The sequence below is a fragment of the Haplochromis burtoni genome, unplaced genomic scaffold, assembly GCF_018398535.1.
Source record: "Haplochromis burtoni strain Fernald_Lab_line unplaced genomic scaffold, NCSU_Asbu1 Contig_122, whole genome shotgun sequence".
Lineage (NCBI taxonomy): Eukaryota > Metazoa > Chordata > Actinopteri > Cichliformes > Cichlidae > Haplochromis > Haplochromis burtoni.
The window spans coordinates 694,426-713,107 of NW_024582483.1; the positions used below are offsets into that span (position 1 = coordinate 694,426).

At 42.1% G+C, this 18,682-nt stretch overlaps 1 protein-coding gene across 2 annotated transcripts in view; it reads right to left on the minus strand.

The window, feature by feature from the left end:
- sdk1b (sidekick cell adhesion molecule 1b) overlaps positions 1-18,682 on the minus strand; it is a 277,817-nt gene that overhangs the window by 165,715 nt on the left and 93,420 nt on the right. For both annotated transcript variants that reach the window (XM_005929299.3, XM_005929297.3), the window contains exons 2-4: positions 7,808-7,964; positions 5,110-5,216; positions 4,603-4,750 (exon numbers count right to left, since the gene is read on the minus strand). In XM_005929299.3, coding sequence (XP_005929361.1) covers positions 4,603-4,750; positions 5,110-5,216; positions 7,808-7,964 — 412 coding nt within the window. The remainder of the gene's footprint in view (positions 1-4,602; positions 4,751-5,109; positions 5,217-7,807; positions 7,965-18,682) is intronic.

Consider the following 18,682-nt stretch of genomic DNA (forward strand, 5'->3'; position numbering starts at 1 on the left):
AGATTACCTACTGCTAGAATAAAGTACCAGGAAAGTGTTCAGACTTTATATCATTTTACGTGTTCAGCTGAAATCAGTCCACTTATGTCCATTATTCAAGGTTGAGCTAAATCATTCATCACTGAATATAAATGAGGTTATGATATAATATGATGTTTCGCTCCCAGGGTGCCTCCCTCCTCATCCTGTGTGTGTCGAGGCGCACAAACGTAGCCCCGCTGTTCTGTCTCAGCCAGCACACAATTAACAATTAGCGTCATAGCAGGTGGACAGTGCTACATGAAACGAGCACAGCATTACATTGTACCAAATCCCTGACCCATTGCTGCTGCTAGCTCAAACAACTTTTCTAGCTAAAACCCTGCAATCATCACTAGAAACCACATGTTTTTCGCTCAATTTACAAAAAAACACAATTACAAAAACATGTCTAAGTGACACAATGAGTGTATTTTATCTAGATTATGTGTTTCTATTTTAGAGCTGCTACATGTGTAAATAAATGAAAACATGTTACTCTGTCTCACTTCCACGGCTTGTCTTTTGTCCTGTCTCCCTCCCCTCATCCCCAAACAGTCATGGCAGATGGCTGGCCTTCTCTAAGCTTGGTTGTTGCTAATTCTTTCCTGTTTAAAATGAGTTTTTCCTTCCCACTGTCTCCAAGTGTTTGCTTATACAGTGGTGCCTGATTGTATTAGTATAGAGCTTTTTACACTAATATATAAATATAGAGCAACTTGAGGTGACTGTTGTTGTGATTTGGCGCTACATTAATAACATTTAATTGAATTGAACTGATCATGATTTAAGAAAAACCTTTGTTTCATAGCCCTGTATCTGTTAAAACAGACTGCTGGCCAAAGTCAGGCAGCTAGCTAGCACCAGGAATGTCCTGGGCATTGGTTACAGTGTATTTTGGCTAGCTCAGCTGCCAATAAATGCTCTAAGCCTGTTATCATCTGTTAACTTAGCAAAAAGACTGATTGTCTCTCTTTTTTTATTTTACTATTCTGATCTACCTCTATACTAGAGGAGTCAAAAACTGCATCAGATGAAAAAAAATGAAAAAAAGATGAATCTCTAGAGTTTTTACTGGTTTCTCTGTTTCTCATATCTAACTCTCTCGAGGACTGGAGAGACTGCTGTCAGCATCCAAGACAGATAACTGAGATGGAAACTATTCATACCAAATTATTAGAGGCAACACACCTCATTCCATCTTTATAAGATTGGAATATGGTCTAAATAAAATGCCTCCTACATTGAGTGCCAAGCTTTTGCCATTTGAAAAAGCACAGCAGCTTGTTATTAACAGAATGCCACTTACATTGTATTTCATATAAATGCCTTAATTTCTTATTACTTTAGTGAAGGCAGTCTGGAATTCAGTGCAAACTGTGTCTGCAATAAATAGCTGAGGAAACTCATGAATTTTATGGGTTTTCCTGGTAATAAAATGTCTTGACTGTGCATTTTAGGACAGAAAGTTTTATCAGTTTCCCCCCCCCCTCAACTTAATCAAGATAAATGGCAAAGAGTATTGGAGCCACTGGAGCTACTTCAGCGACATATACCATTTCCAATACTGGCCACTGTAATCTCTGTGTTGACTGCTCAGCTGAGTATACCTGCCAAACTTGGAACTGTATTTCAAACACTGCATCTGATTTGGATATAATGGAACAGAAAAGTAATAAAAGACAAAACAAGGATAACCCCCCCCCCCCCCACACACACACACACACACACACACACAAAATGCAATCACGAGTCATTACAATAATTACAAAGTGAATAAACAATTGTTCCTGTGATCCAAGAAACTGGAAATATCTTGTATCACCTGAAGCAGGTACGGTTAAAACCATGACAACCATATTTTCAGAATCAATTATCACCACATATATATATAAACCACCTGAAGCTTCTTCATTTTTGATATACTATAAGTGCACCACAAATGTGCTGTATAAAGTGAAATACAATGTGCTATAAAAAGAGCTGTTTTAACATCATCTGTAACCATGTACCGTTTACACTGGTAAACAGTTTACATCATCATCATCATCACCACTGTAGAGATCATTCTGGATGATGTGACCTCCAACTCTAACCATAGTCAGGTGTCCACACATTCCTTCTGGCTGTGACCATTTTGACATCTGCAGGCTCTGTATTGGCCTCAGGCTTGTGGATATGATAAAATCGGGCAGCCGATTGTTCACTGTCACATCACATTGTTTAAATGCTCTGCTAACCTACTGCTGCAACTGTTACATCAGTGCTTACTCTACGATCCATGCACCCACCTCAGCTTCACCTTAGGCTTTTACTATTAATTATATATTTCCCTCTATTGGTGTACTGTAGGCTATGGAGCTTCCAGAATATATCCAGGCATTAATATAGTACTTAACCTTTGTGTCAGGAGCAGTTCTGACAAAAAGGTTGATACTTTAAAGCTTTTCATTGCTGTCAAGGTTGATTTACAGTAGATGGATATTAGAATCCAAATTTAAATGTATACTCCGCATATGCTAGCAGGCTTTTAAAGTCACCATGGAGTCACATGTCAGATCTTATAAACCAGCTCTTTTCAGGGTTAATGTGAGGATACATCCTCCACAGCAGGTCTGTGGGACTAGAATTGGACTCATTAATGTCCCAACGAGCACTTGAGATGTTACTAAAGGTCCTGACGCTGGTAGGTAGAGAAAGAGGTGCCTGGGTTCGTTGTGTGCTTTTGTTTCAAAGTTAGTTCAGAAATTGATGAAAAACATAATAGTGGCAGTAGCAACATAAGGAGAAGTGATAAAAGCTCTGTCCAATTTTAAGATCAACACCTATACAGATATTTGGTGATTTAACAATCAAATATTCTGATATCTGATAACAGCCAATGTTGTTTTCTTTCAGACACACAAACCAAATAATCGAATTTGCCTTATATTTGATATCTACAGTTATTTATTTGCTTGTTATTAACTTATTTCCTCTCTGCCAGACTCTGCTTGTATCATCTTGTTGTTATGTTTGTGTGTTGTCAACAGGGAAGTTGCAGAGTACCCTCTGTTGGACAAATTATCCAGTATCAACACTGATAACATGAATGTTATGAGCTAATATCAGCAGAACATATCAGCCTGCTGATAAATTGGTCAGGCTCTAATAAAGCTGAGAAAATCTCTACCGCTGATTCCCTATTGCTAATTTTAAAGGTTAAATCCTCCTCGCACAGTAGCTAGTGTTTTTAAGATTGCAGATCGTTTTTCTTCACTGTTTACCGGCACGCCAATAAAACCTGCTTAAATGTGGTTGGTTGGTAGCGCTAAGATATAAGCAAACACAAAAGAAAAGTTTCAGGCACTAACAATCTTGTCCCCTGGCCACAGATGCTCCATATCTACTGCAGATGTATTTTTATTGAAATAATCACGGAATAATCTGTAACTATAACAAGGGCTCCTCTTTGTTTTTTTATTTTCGTGTACAGCAGCAGGGAGCACACTTCAGCAGGGATGCTTTGACTGAAAACACCTTCATGCAGATAGTGTCGTGTGCAGCAAAATAATTGCAGTCCACTATCATTAAGCCACTCTCAATAAAGCCCCATTAACTTAACAGGAGTACATTATCCTAGTTCGTCCAAATTAAAAGCAAATTCAAACTTGATGTGAACCAGAAACAAAAGCAACGCCTCCCCCCCCCCCAAAGTAAAAAAAAAAACCTGTTTATATAACCTGAATCCACATAGCATTCTGAAAAGCTCTTTGGAGGTGGTGTCTGTCGTTAAAGGGGTGAAAAAGTTGCTGTCTGACCGTTTACGTGTACAGCAAGGCCACTGACAATTTCATTCAATAACACACTGGGGAGCAGTTAGTGGTCTTAATGGGGAGTTAGTTATCTCAGAGTGCAAGCAGAGACTAATAAAATCACTGAAGGTCTCCATCTCAACAGCTATTGTCACAGAGGAGCCGATTCAAAAAGGTGCATATCCCAAATTAATTTAAAATGCTGCCTGAATCTATATCACACCACTCTGCAAACCAAAAGCACACTACCATCCCTGTGCTTAGCTTATGAGCATTTTTTCAAAAGAGTGACACTTACAGGATATCTGCAGCAACTAAGAAATAATATGCAAATTGTCAGCATTTCAAAAAGAGCTGGAGAATAACATCAAACAAAAAGACTGTGAAGCACAGCTTACACAACACAGGGACCCTCATATCTCTGCTGTACAATTAATATAAAAGAATATCTCCCATGCACCTAAAATTACTTAATAACCTTGTAGATTTGATTCACTGAAAAGCCCGCTTTATCTTCTCTTGATAATGTCCTGTGTCTCTTCTTATGAAAAGGGTCAGTTATCTAAATAGCTTATTATTCATAGCAATTGACATGCAAGGATTAAAAGAACTTTTGTGCTTCTGCAGAACACTAATTAATACACCACTGTGGGATAAGAACTGTAAAATTAAAATTTTATCTCAGGCGGTATTTTGTTAGACACACTTTGTGCTCGAGACTGCAAAAGACACCATACAAACACGAGTGCGTGCTCAAGACACAAAGCAAAAGGGTAAAAGAAACACCTACATTCGGTTGTTGGGGATTATCTTGTGTCCATCTTTGTACCATGTGACCAATGGTTGAGGAAACGAAGCGAGGGGAGGAGGGTTGATGAGGGCTGCTCGGCCCTGAGTCACCGTCTTTCTCTGCTCTTCGGCCAAGAAGTTACCCAGAACTTGAGGAAAAGAGAGAAGGATGAAGAGTATGAAGCTCAACACCAATGCATCACAATACATTTACTGCACAATCAGATATGCCGGTGTTGGTGTTGTCCCTACATCATCATAAAACTGTTGATGTAGAATCAGTATTGGAACTGACCAATCACGCTGTCTTCACAGTCAGTTAGCATTAGCCAAGATGTTATCTAATGCTTTTTTAAACCATCACTGTTTCAATATTTGTAAGATTGTAAGAATTGAGCAAAGCTGAAGCTTGTTTAAGTTTTAATTGTGCACAAAACAACATCTTCAGTTGTTTTACTCAGTTTACTTTAAACCAGCGTGTGTGTCTGTGTATGCTGTGTGTACTTACAGGCCACCTGCACCTCCGTTCTCCTGTGTATTACTGCTCCCATCCTGTTCCTCACCATACACTGATACAGTCCAGCATCAGTCCTCTTCAGGGACGGCATAGACAACCTAAAGATGGACACATGGAGAGGAAGACTATAAGGGTAGGTTTTTCTTCTCAAAGCTGTAAATAAAAATAAAACTGGGAGTGATGTCTGGAGACCAACAAGACAGAAGGGAACGAAGGTGGAGGTCTGGTTGTCCATATGCGTGCACTCTTGTGTAATTCCCTTTCATGTCCTTGATCTCAGAAAATGGATTGGGCCTAAGGTTGTAAAAGTTTCCAGATAACAGAAGGCAGAGAGAGCATATGCACAGTTTGTGTACATGTATGTGTGTCTGTTTGCGTCTGTGTGCCGCGTATGAAAAGGTTTTTGATGTTTGCGAGGTCTTTTTTTTTCTGAGAAGGATTGTTAATGGGGTTTTAATGGACTGTGCTTCACTAATGGGAAGTTTGGCATAGGAACTAGGTTGGTACCATGCTGGACAAATACACACACACACACACACACACACACACACACACACACACACACACACACACACACACACACACACACACACACACACATTCCGCACAAACCGGATAGACATAGCAAAACCGGACATCGCTTTGGGGCTCATTACGAATACCAGGACAGCCAAGTATTTAACTCCCAGGCTGTCAGTGCATGCTGCCAACATACACAAACCCGCAGACACAAATACACACATGTACATCAAAGACTCACAAACCCAACTCCATTTGAATCAGGAACGACACATTACACAGCAGCTCTGATCCTAAAACAGATTTTGATATTGGACACTTTCTACCACCAATCTATCTCCCTCTCTCTCTCTGGTCAGCTACATTTTCAACAGCCGTGTGCAGCGGAAACACCATGTGTTTTAAGTTCCAACAAGTTGTTAGATTTCTGTCATCTACCACTATATTTAGATACAGATATATATATAGACAATGCAGTAATTTCCTAGTCAGTTTCTCTGACAAGCTTAGCGTTAAATGTGATTGACTGATTCAAGAAATAAAAATCGATTTTGTTTTGTGTAATACTGTGATGAGAGACTGCACAAAAGAAGAAGGTAAATGTAGGACGGTAGTCATTTTACATTAAATCTGAAGTTCGTCAGACCAGAAATTATTAATATTTATGTGTTTTCAACAGGTTTATATTATTCTAAAACTATACAGCACGTAACTGAGACAAGTATTGGCTTGAGGGAAAAAAAACACATGCATTGTGAGAAATAAGTTTGTCAGCCAAGCATGTTATACAGTTTTGAAGACAATGCAGTAGCCTTGTCATAAGTGTCCCTGAAAACAAAGCAAACGCTGCTGCCTTCTTTTTTTTTGAGAGTCTAACTTGTCTTAGTGATGTTTTTATTCCAACTCACAATGTGCAAAAAGTGGCAGGCTACTGCCGTTGAACTGACAATGATAAAAGAAGCCGGAGCTGAAGCTTCCATTAATGTAAATCATTGTCACTTACTGTTCATCTGAATTCTCCACTGACCAGCGCTTTAAACTAAGATAAAGGATGAAGAAAAATAAAATATTCCAAAGAGGATTTTACTATGTGGAAGCCCAAAGCATGTTTCTGAGTTTATGTAAAACCAAGTGGATCTGTGAGACCCGTATTAACTTGTAAACATGACCAAAAATCACAGCAAAGCACTGCTATCGAGCACTGCTTGGTCCCGCTCCTGTAGCAGCAGCATGCACAAAACTGCAGGCCGTCCAATTTGCTGAAAATGGTCTATATATCAATGGCAGAAAGGTGCTATTGATATATAGCACATCAGGATCTAGTGAGGTTCAATATCTCATCCCACACTATATGTCTTCATTTAACTGAGAATAAAATATGTAAATGAGCATATATAAAGTTGCAAAGGTAGAACACTAAAATCAGGCTTAGCAGATGGCCACATCCTCACACACACACACACACACACACACACACACACACACACACACTCACACCACCAAATCACACACACACACACTACACACACACACACACACACACACACACACACAGCACACCACTCATATTCACTGCAGCTTGCCAATTCAGCATAGCCTCACCAAACTAAAGTAGCCAGAACGCTGAGAGCAGTCCAGAGCCACACTGCACCTCCTGGCTCGAACAACGACTGCCTACAAAACTGCTGGCTCAACCTCTCCCTCCCTCAGTGTGTATGCATTCCCAAGATTCCCTCCATTTCTGAATGATGTGAAAAACAATTTTGTTTCACAGCTGCAGTTTTGCCGAGAGGAATTGCTTAGTTCTTACCAACCAACACACACAGGGACAGAGAGAGAGGGGGCACAGGAGGAGGAGGAGGAGGAGAAGAAAAAAAGGTACAGGGCAAAAAGCAAAGAAACAGCACAGACATATTGATTGGATCCCCTCCTCTTTACCCACACCATATACATATTTATGGTGCTAATGTAATTATTAATCTCACTTTGGCTCTGCTGTCCGAATGCTCTGACCTCTACACACACTCCATCTCTAACGGGAACAGTTCTTACTCTGCAGATGTTTGTATATGAAAGGAAGGGTATGAGAGAGACATATACACTTAAAGACAATGAGAAGATTCACGACAGAAAGTCTGACATAATAACTAGGCAGTGGGTGCTAACTGACCTGTACTGTGGCGTCCAGTCAGTGATGTTGCTGTTGTTGAGAGTCCAGCGGTACTGCAGAGGCCAGCTGCCTCCAGCCAGGCAGGTCAGCACCAGTCTGTTTCCCTCTAACACCACCTGCTGCCCTTGTCCACCCCCTCGTAGGTAGGGAGCCACTTCTGACAGACAGAGACACAGAAAGGAAAATGTGTTATTTGTGGTGTTTGAAATAGTCTGCTTTAGTCACTCTGAGACAACACGGCTGATTTCTGCTGTATTCATACACCACAGAAATCACGGCCTTTGCACAATAAGTTGAAAACAAAAAAACAAGTCTTCTCTTATTTTATTGAGAAGAGTTTCAGACTGGAATCAGAAAATTCTGTAATAATGGTTTTAGGTGCCATTTTGCAAATGTCAAATCAGATATGAAAACTCATTTCAGGCTTAGAAGAAGACATCTGACATCAAAGCAATAGGAAAAAAACTGCTACTCCATCTACAGCTGCTTTATTTATATTTATATTTTTCCTGCGAGACTGTCTAGAGAGCCCTCACCCTATTAGTGACGCCTGTCAAAGCTTTTTTATACAGACACACATACTAGTTTTTTTCCACAAAATTGTACTTCAGCATTTCAGAAAACCTACCAATTTTAAATAAACAACTAATATCTCAGATCAAACTGCATAATAAGTTGTAACACTGATTTTAAGACAGACCAAGAGAAAATGTGTCCCAACAGATGCTTAGCACAGGTAGGACATGTGATGCCTGTCCATACACTTAGACCTTTTGTTTCCTGTGTAAGCTCAAACGGCTGAACTGAGCGCATGGCGGCATGCATGAGTGCTCCAACACATCCTATTTCCCAGCATTGATGTGCATCAACGGTCCAGAAAAGCAGCAATTCTATCACATTTACTCCCTGGAAAGGCACCACGTAACTTGACTACTTCTTCTGAATGCAAACAACATCTGCTGTTTGTTACTTAAAGCATATCAAATTCCAGCATAGACTGCACAAAGACAAAGGTCAGGCTTCACAGACGCTTTTAACCCTTATGCTAAAAATTAGATTGAGCATCCTGTTCGTCAGATGCAGTGTAATGTGGAATTGATCAGACTAAAAGGTACAGATGTTGTGATGATTAAATTGCTCACTCAAGCTTGTCTGATTCTGTCAGGAGTCTTTTGACCAATGAGCATGCCTGCAGTATAAACATGCTTTCACTGTAATGGTAATCCTGGGTTCTTCACCTCCACATTTAGCTTTTTCCATCCCGACAGAGAGCATTTTCCCTTTCACCACATGTATTGTGCTCCTGAACAGCCAAGTTTCCAAGCACAGATATTGTACAATAGCGCATTGTACAGACACTCACAGTGCCCAAGCTGAATCTTATGATAAGCCTGTTGAAATCACTTGGCCTGGCCTGCAAGATGCAGCTGCTGAATGGCTCAGCTGCTGTCCAAGCAATGCCATCCACTCTTTAACTTTCTACTCAGGTGTGAGGACCTGGCTCACTGTCACACAGCATAGGGGCATCAAGGCTAAATAGGCTGTCCAAAGCCACTTGCTGCTGGACTGCATGTGCCGAGGCCTGGATCCACTCAACAAAAATTAGCATCTGGGTTTGGACTGAACAGGAGATTCACACATGCATACACACGCATCCGTTTGAGTGGAAGCCTATCTTCTAGCGACAGTAAATATGGACAGGTTCATAACTCTTAACGCTCCCCCTTTCCCCTCCTGCCGTCCACTAGATCTTCTGTCCTCCCTGTCGTTTCAGCTTCCTCAGTTCTGTATCACTTCCACCCCTCTCACTTCATCTCCACTGTCTGCATTTCCTCCCTTATTCCTTATTCCCTCTGGATGTCTCAGGGCCACTTTTCCCCCTCCTCTTCTCTTCCACTTTCCACTGTTTCATCCTCTCCCTCTCTCTTTTAGATTGATAGCTGCCTGCTCTGTGCACAAAAGGGAAGTGTTCCTGCTAGGACAGATTTATATGGGAGTCTGTGTGTGTGTGTGTGTGTGTGTGTGTGTGTTTGTGTGTGTGTGTGTGTGTGTGTGTGTCACGAATGGTAAAGAGAGAGAGAGAGTGCGAGCGCATGTGGGCATAAGGATTTATTTGGAATATTCTGTTTCTACAGACGATGGCTGGCAATGCAGACTCCAATGTCATACTGCTGACCAGCACTATAATTCACAGCTGCATGCCTCAGAGAGTGAGGGAGAGACAGAGAGGGAGAGGAAGACAGAGAAAGAATATAAGTTTGCTTCTACTGCTACCTTGGGAGTGAGAACTTTTTGGGAAGGTGAGGACATTTTGGCCAGTCCTCACATCCCTTTAAAAGGGCTGTTTGAAAAAAACAAAAGAACAAAAAAAACCAACGACCTAAAAATGTTTCTATTGACATTTTAAACACAGTGTTCCAGCTATGTTTAATGTTGTGGTTGTCATTTACTTTAGGCAGACATAGGCATCGTTGTTTTACCCGGATACAAATGCTACATAAATAAAATTGGGCTTTGGCCTCCTTCCAAGGGAAAATCACCTGAATTGTATCATTATATCAGATTTTTGTTAAAGGAGGGTTTCATTTGTCAATCATAATATACATTTTTGGATAACACATGAACAGAACGAACAGAACAGAGCTTCTGTTAAGTAAGGGAACACAGACATACAGCATAAACAAGGGCAGACAAATCATGCTTTGTGCATAGTTACCTAAAAACACACACAAACACACACACACTCAACCCCTCGTCAAAAAAGTCTGTTTCGAATATATAGTCCAGTACTATATATGAAAAATGTGTGTAGCTACCATGATATTAACCTCTGCTTCATGGAACCACGCATGATGAGTAAATATGAATGAGAACTCGAGGGGCACTGCATGTACACTGGCCAGTAACTTGTCAAAGCAGACCATGCCTTCTCTGTCTTTTTGGTTTAGAGAGGGACAATAATTTGTCAAATTACCATCACGATAATTTGAGCGAGTATGACAGTTGACAAGTAGCCTTGTCATAAGTGTCCTTGAAAAGTGCATCAGAGTTTGTTGCATAACTGCTGACCAGGTAGGCGACCACGTCCACTGTCAAAAGCACCAACAGTGGGCACAGGAGGATCAGAACTGGACCACAAAGAATTTAAAGGTGGCCTGGTCTAATGAATCATGTTTCCTTTTACATTACATAAAAGATGTAAAAGGGGCGTGTGCATTACTCACCTGAGGAACACATGGCACCAGGATCCACTATCGGAAGGATTCAAGGTAGCAGAGGCTAGAGCTGCTCGATTATGGCAAAAATGATAATCACGATTATTTTCACTGAAATTGAGATCTCGATTATTTGACGATATTTATTTAACCCTTTAAGACCTACCGTAGAACCAAGTCCGCCAGAGCTTAATATTTTTTTTTACATGCTGTAGTGCCATTTTTGGGAGCATTTCAAGTTGCTATACATCAATACAACTGTTATAGCCCATATTTTAATAATATGTATGCATTAAGTCCATAGTAATTACATTAATTGCAAAAAAGTGCAATAAACTACAAAAAAATTGAAAATTGATTTTGGTTTTTTTACACATATTTCTACTTGGGGAAATTTAAGAGGCTTATCCCTCAAAACTTTAAATACAAAAAAGTTGCAAAAAATAGTTTCCCACCACAGGAAATTTATTTTGAGTGTCTTCATAGTTTTATTTTGGAGATACAGCAATTTTTATATACTGCAGGAAAAACAAAAAACAATCCTATGATGCAAATTTGCAAAGAAAACAGCAGGTGCATCAAAATAAACTATTTCCAGCAGTGCAATTCGAGTTGTAAGCATCCCAGCAACTATTCAGAAAAGTATAGAGTCAAACATGACTTATAAAAACACCAGTATAGGCTTTTAAGGCCTACAAGTAAAAAAATACATTTACCGCCAAAATGACGTCACTTCCGGTTTCGGACAGGAAATGGCGGACATGCGATAGTTCGCGCTGAAGTCTGTTTCAATGTGGGAAGTGTTAAGAACAGCTGATCGGATCGGCAAAGCGAGTTTCTGGAGTATTATGTTTTTGTTGCTGCAAGCGCTTTTTATGCAGTTTTTGCAAAGCTTTATGTGGAAGGAAACCGTGACCGAGGACAAGCTGATGGCATAAGATGTAAGTACAACTCCTCTGGTTTCATATGGAAAACAAATTATTGCGCTAGCTTACGCGGTTCCGGTTCTACAGGGATTTAAAGGGTTAACAATAATAATGTATTGAATAATGACTTTAAAAAAATAATATAAAATAGTGTGCAAATACTGATAACAGTGCAAATGTTTGCAATATAAAAAATAAATGAAAAATGTAAACATCTATGTTTAGTGAACTTTGCAGTGTTGCTCTGTGGTGCAGCTACCACACTGTAGCAAAGTTTACACACTATGTCTACTTGATCCACGTCTGACTCAGCGAACCCATAATGTTTCCACACCACTGAAGTTTTTTTTACCTCTTTTTTCAACCAACGGCAGTCACTCTCCTCTCCAACGAACTTCTGCTTAGCTTTCCGAGCTTTCCGAGCTTCCCTTGGGTCCTCTTAATTGTTGTGATGCGTGTTCGAAATGCAGAGAGGTGCGCTCCATTTGCCACACGGAGCAGCGCGAGAGTAAAGCACGAGGGAGGGGCTAATAATCGGCTCAGTCATTTTTAATGATCGTTGAAAGCCCAGATCGTAATCGTGATTAAAATTCGATTAATTGAGCAGCCCTAGCAGAGGCAGTGTGATGCTTTGGACAATGTTCTGTTGGGAAACCTTGTGTCCTGCTATACATGTGGATGCTACTTTGACACTAAACATTGTTCCAGACAACGGACACATTTTCATGGAAACTATTGCCTGATCGATGTGGCCCGAGCCCTGCTACAAAAACAAAGGTTCAGGAATGGTTTGAGGACCACAACAACAAGTCTGAGGTCTTAAGATCTTAATCCAGTCGAGTATCTGTGGGATGTACAAAGAAGTCCAATCCATAGAGGACCCAAATCACATCTTACAAGACTCAAACTATCTGTTGCTAACATCTTGTTGCAGATACCGCAGCACACCTTCAGGGGTCAAGGCTGTTTTTACAGTAAAAAGAGGACCAAAAAGATATTATTCAGGTGGTCAGAATCTTATGTCTGATCAGTGTAAATTTAATCAGAAAACTGTCAAATCAAGAGAGTTGATCACCGTATTCCTATATACTCCAACCAAGCTTGTTTTTAGAGAGGAGGCACCCCTTGCTGTCAAAAGAAAGAGGGTGGGTTTAATGCACTTTCTAGAGTCTATAGTGCCAGGTAAGGTCAGGGAGGGGGCATAACTAATGCATAATGTCAACTAATGTCCCCATAAAAACTGTGTTCGTGTTAAGTGAGAGAGCAGCCTTAAAAGCTTGACACAACCCTCAGCTACAATGGCTGCTTCGTATGCCAGTGTGGATGTTTTGCACCATTACACTCATCCACCACTTCGTTCATACATCACGCGTTGCGTCCACTCCAAAGCCCAGCCTGAGGCACTCCCCTCCTTGTCACTCCTTAAGCCCTTTCTTTTCCTTTAAAGGCAGCCCATGAGAAACTACAGATAGACAGCGAACACTCTGTAGAGAACACTCCGAACACCCTTCTGAGATGAGCAAGGTCAGCTAACAGCATGTTTCAATCACTGGCGTTGTCTGTCTCTCTCTCTCCCCCACACTGTCTGTCTCTCTGTCACTCAATCTCAACATGTCAGCCTCTCTCTCCCCCCGCAGTCTTCCCCATTTCTGACCTGTCTGTCTTTCTCAGAAGCTGCACTATCCAGCCACCTATCATCCTCCCTTTGTTCCTCCCTCTTTCACTTGTTGCCCCCTGGTCCATCTCTGTCAAAGAGTGCGGCAGCTCAAGGTCTCCTCTTTCTTTCTCTTCAGGAGGATCGTTGCCTAACAGAGAGGTTGGCCTTCAAATGTGACAGGAGAGCCAAGAAGCACACATGCACACTTTTTTTTTTCTTCCTGACGCATCCCGCGCACACATCCACTCTCAGGCTGGTCTTATGAAGCTGCTTAGGCAGATTCTAGGGAGGAATTCAATTTGCTGGGAAGATGAGCGCTGCGATAAAGAAGAGAGAGAGGAGAGGAGGATGAAAGGACAGGAGGAGGAGAAGACCAGGGTTGTGGCTTCGGGGCTGATGGTCCACCATGATCCTGCTCTCTCTACTCTCCTCTTCACCTCTGAATTTTTATAGCACGGAGCAAATGTGCGGTGGAAATTAGCCCTTAAATGGCTTGTCCTTTAGAAACGGGCAAGAAAAAAAAAAGATTATTATTACACAGTGTTAAATAACCCTGAATTTTACTGCAACAGCTGTGGTTAGACGTGAAATCCTCTCTACGTGGGGTCAAGATTCTGCAAAACAGTAAGAGAACGGCTAAAAATGTTGGTTTCTTCGTGTGGAAAGTTTGACAGGTGGTCAGAAAAGCTCTTCACGATGCCATTGTGCATTCAGATGCAAGGAAACCCTGTGGCGCTAGTGTACATCGCAGCTTCGGCACGAGAAAATGAGAACGCTGGGATGAAACAAAGCTGAGGATTTCATTTCTGCCTGCTTAATTATTGCATATGAGTGTGTGAGTGCATTTACAGTGCTGGTGTGCATGTGTGTGTGAGTGTGTCAGGTCAGAATTAGGGTTCGCTCACTCCAGAAAAATCACTTTATCTTCATAGAGCTGAACCCCTACTGTGAGACAGGGCCGGCAGAGCTGACTATAGTCTATGAATACTGATTTACTGGTAGGCTATATTGCTCTCTCTCTCTCTCTCTCTCTCTCTCTCTCTCTCTCTCACACACACACACACACACACACACACACACACACACACACACACACACACACACACAGACCCACCCTTTGCCATGCCTTTTTGACGCATGAGGGGAAGAAATAACTAAATCAGTCTCTTTTTTTAAGAGTAATTTTTGTATGCATATGTAGGTACAAGCTGCATGGGTAAGCATTTTTTCCCCTTCACGGCAACAGCAGTCTATTTGATTACGGGGTGCGAATGAGTTCTATTCCTTTTTAATCTAATAAGTCTGCCTGCGCTTGTTTCAACAGGCATTTAAAAGCACTTAATTGGACTGACAGTGTGTGAGGCGAGAGGAAGAATTATGAGTTGAGTTTTTGGCATGTTGCTACGAGTCGGAAAAAGGTCGAAAAAAGGGGCTAATTAATTGAACAACATAACGTGAAAGGGCTGAGAAATGAGATATGATCCCTCCCGTCAAGCGACTCGGGTGAAAACACACGTGTGTAACCGAATTTTGAAACTACAAAACTTAAGGTTTGTCACTGATGAGCCCGTACCTCACAAAGCTTAAAGACATTAGCATTAGTGCAACTCAGGAAGACTAGACAGCCTCTCACTGACAGTCAGCGAGGAGCGCATATTGCGCTAATGAGCGAAAACAGGGATCAACACACTGGATAACAGCCAGCGTATGATTAGAGTTACATCATTAAGCAAACTCCCATAGGAGCCCCGATTTTTAAATGGTCCATCAAAACTGAAACATCCAGACAATGTGAGAACGAGCTAAAATGGTGGAATAAGGCAAAACCAACAGTAAATTCTACAGAGCGCTCGAGGTGAGTGAACCTCACAAGAGTGAGGTGAATATCAGGTGAGCTGCGGCTCTGACCCGAAAGCTGATGAACTGGGTTATAATATAATTCTCCCTCGTGGCCTACTGGACTTTTTAAAATCATTTTCACGTTCCTCCTGGTGAATGATGTTGACAGCACTGATCCCACACGTAAAAATCCAACACGTTTAAAATCATTTTAATGAGAACGACGAGCAGCAGCTGGATCAAAAGGCAAACGATTAGACTCATTAAACGCCACACACTGTAGGATTTTATCTCCTAAATGTCAACAGCGGCCGGCTGTGGTCCCATCAGTTTGGAGGCCCAAATCACACCCAGAATCATGACGGCCCCAGACAGCTACAGACATATTCACACAATCTTAAGAGAAAACTAACCGAGGGAATGTAGTGACCAAAGAAGATGACAGTTAAGCAGAAAACACCTGCTGTCTTTGATGATGATGAAATCAAAGTGGCTCTGACGCTAATCCATGGGGCTGGAGCTCACCCACTGATCCCAGCAGGCTTTAGCTGAACTATAAGATGGAGAGTACACAGGGAGCTGAGCGCCCACAGACAAGAAGTACTACTCCTGGACATAAAACAGCAGAGAAGCGTGCACAAGAGAGGAAAATGTTTCCCCTGCTTCATCTGCTGTAAGATGGAGCAGAGCATTCAGGATGTGAGTGAGGAACTTTGATCAGGAGTTTAACTCGTGACTTTTCAAGTTGGCAGCCGCTTTAATTGACTACTGAATGTCAAACTGCCTACAAGAACAAAGCATCTCTCACTGAAGACATAACATTCTCCCTAACCTCTCTTTCTGCAAAAGACAGCCAATCACGACTCCCTCCCCCAAGCCCCTTTCTTGCCTGCTCCAATCATGTTTTTCTACAAGCTTTGACTGATAGCTGTCTGTGAAGAGCTGGCAGATGACTGACTGATCCTGATGTGCTGATTGGCAGATGTCAGACCAGCAGGCACGATGCAGATGCCAACACGTGCACGTACACATACACATGCAATGGCATACGAGTCGAGGAACAGTCGAGTCTCGAGTTCAAAGTCGACGCGCTTGACTTTGCTTGTGAGAGTGTTTGCTCCTCGGTGTCAAAGCCACTAATAGCATGATGTGCTGAGAGGTACAACCTCTACAACAAAAGCATGTCAAGGAGAACGATTCAAAGTTGAGATTTTTCTGTCTGGTTTCACTAATGATGCTGGTACAGTGGCTGGTGAAGGGAAGGCAATGCGCAGACTGCATCGGCTTTGGTTATATGCGAGTTTGATTTGTGCCCATTTAGTGATTGGCCATTGTGTAACTCTGTTTCTCATAATCAAGACTGTTGTGTTAACCAAAACTGCGCCTGAGCAGTCGATTACAAAATGTCAGTTTATTGCTTTTTGTGGCATTTAATAATGTCAGCGTAAGCATGTGAGTATATGCCCATGCATTTGTATGCATATGTCTCTATAGGACAACCAGCTGAAATGTCAGCTCTGAACACAGTGCACTGTAATTGAAAGAGACTGTTCTGTGCAAACAGCTACTTTGGTACAGAAGAAAAGGCACCTTACGCCACTGGAAGTACGAGTGGATGTACGCACTCTCAACCTCGCATGCATGGGGTCATGCAGATCCATGTGGGGGCGGCTGGGGGGGGGTAATAAATGGGGCAGAAAAGATGCAGCATAGAAGTGGGAGGTGGAGCGGTGGTGTGTTGGGGGAAAGGGGTGGGGTTGGAGGGGTTAGGGTAATCAGGTGGAAGAGACTATGATCAGTGACATTTAAGAGGTGGGCCACGCTGCAGGGCACATCTGCTAAGACACACACGCACCAAAACACACACATACACAAACAACTGTCAGCTCCTATTTTCTGATGAGCAGACAGGCGGACAGGAGGAGCAAGGAGGTGAATGGGAGCGTTGGGAGGGAGTGAAATAAATACCTCCCACAGAGACAGCAGCATCCTCTTTCTCTCTGAAGAAAGTTGAGCACACAAGGAACCGTGAAAACACCTCAGTCCTTTTGAATCACACAAAAAATAGCACAGATGATAATTATTCCTTTGTTTCTGCAATTTTTCTTTTATCCCCGGGCCTCACTCTCCCCCTACTGTTTCCTCAGCACTTTACACCCCCTCATTAAAAACATTTGTTTTTCTGCAGGTGGAAAGCAAACTCTTATTTACAGACAATAACAATCAATCAGACTCAACTGCCAAAGGAAGACGACGTGGAGTGGTGTGTGCACCACTTGTACCACCATGGTATAAGTGCTATATAATGGAGTCACGAGTGGACGTAAAACCAGTTTGTTCCTGAAACTGTCCGACACGATCACCGCATCACCTTCCCATCACCGCCACCGGGCTTCACGCACACACTTGACCCAAATCTACATTGATATTGAGAGATTTTCACAAACGCGACTGCATTCAGACATGTGATAGTCTGACAACATGACTCCAGGCTTCATCTCTCTCACCCCACACATCACACTTTGATACACACACACCTCCAAACACACACACACACACACAGAATAGGAAAGAGAACCTAAAAAAGGTAACTTCAGGTCTTCAGAGAAAATAAAGCACTGAAAATCACACGAAACTTCTTCCATTCTTGCTTCTCCCAATCGTATTGTTCTGTTTTAATATCCTTTTCTCTCGTCTTCAGAGGAGGCCCCTCTTCTTTCATACATTTTCATCTGTTCCTCCTCTAGTTCCTCTGGTTCTCTTTGGTGTGTACGTGTGATGCATGTGGCCAAACATCCTCCGCTCACCTGCCTATGCTAGCCATCATCCTGTCTGACAGCTGCCACTGTCCTGACCTTGGGCAATGTGGGCTACATGGTTTTTGAAGTGATTGACGAATTGTATCCTTTCATTCATTATTGAAGGCGGAGATCAAAACCACAGCACCTGGGATATCACCGTGACAGCCCGGCAGACCAGACAGAGGTAAAGAGGGGAGGGAGCAGGAGGAGGACGAGAGAGAGGGAGAAGGTCATCTAAGCAAAGAAGTGCAGGTGAGAAGTAAGGGGTGAGGGAGGCGAAAGTTGCAGGGAGCTGGGCAGAAGAAAGGCCTGGCATCTTAAACAGCAGCATAATATTTTTGTTTCACTCTGCACCCTCTTCTTTGATTCAACCTTTACAGCAGAGATCTTGTCCCTGTGTGTGTGTGTGTGTGTGTGTGTGTGTGTGTGTGTGTGTG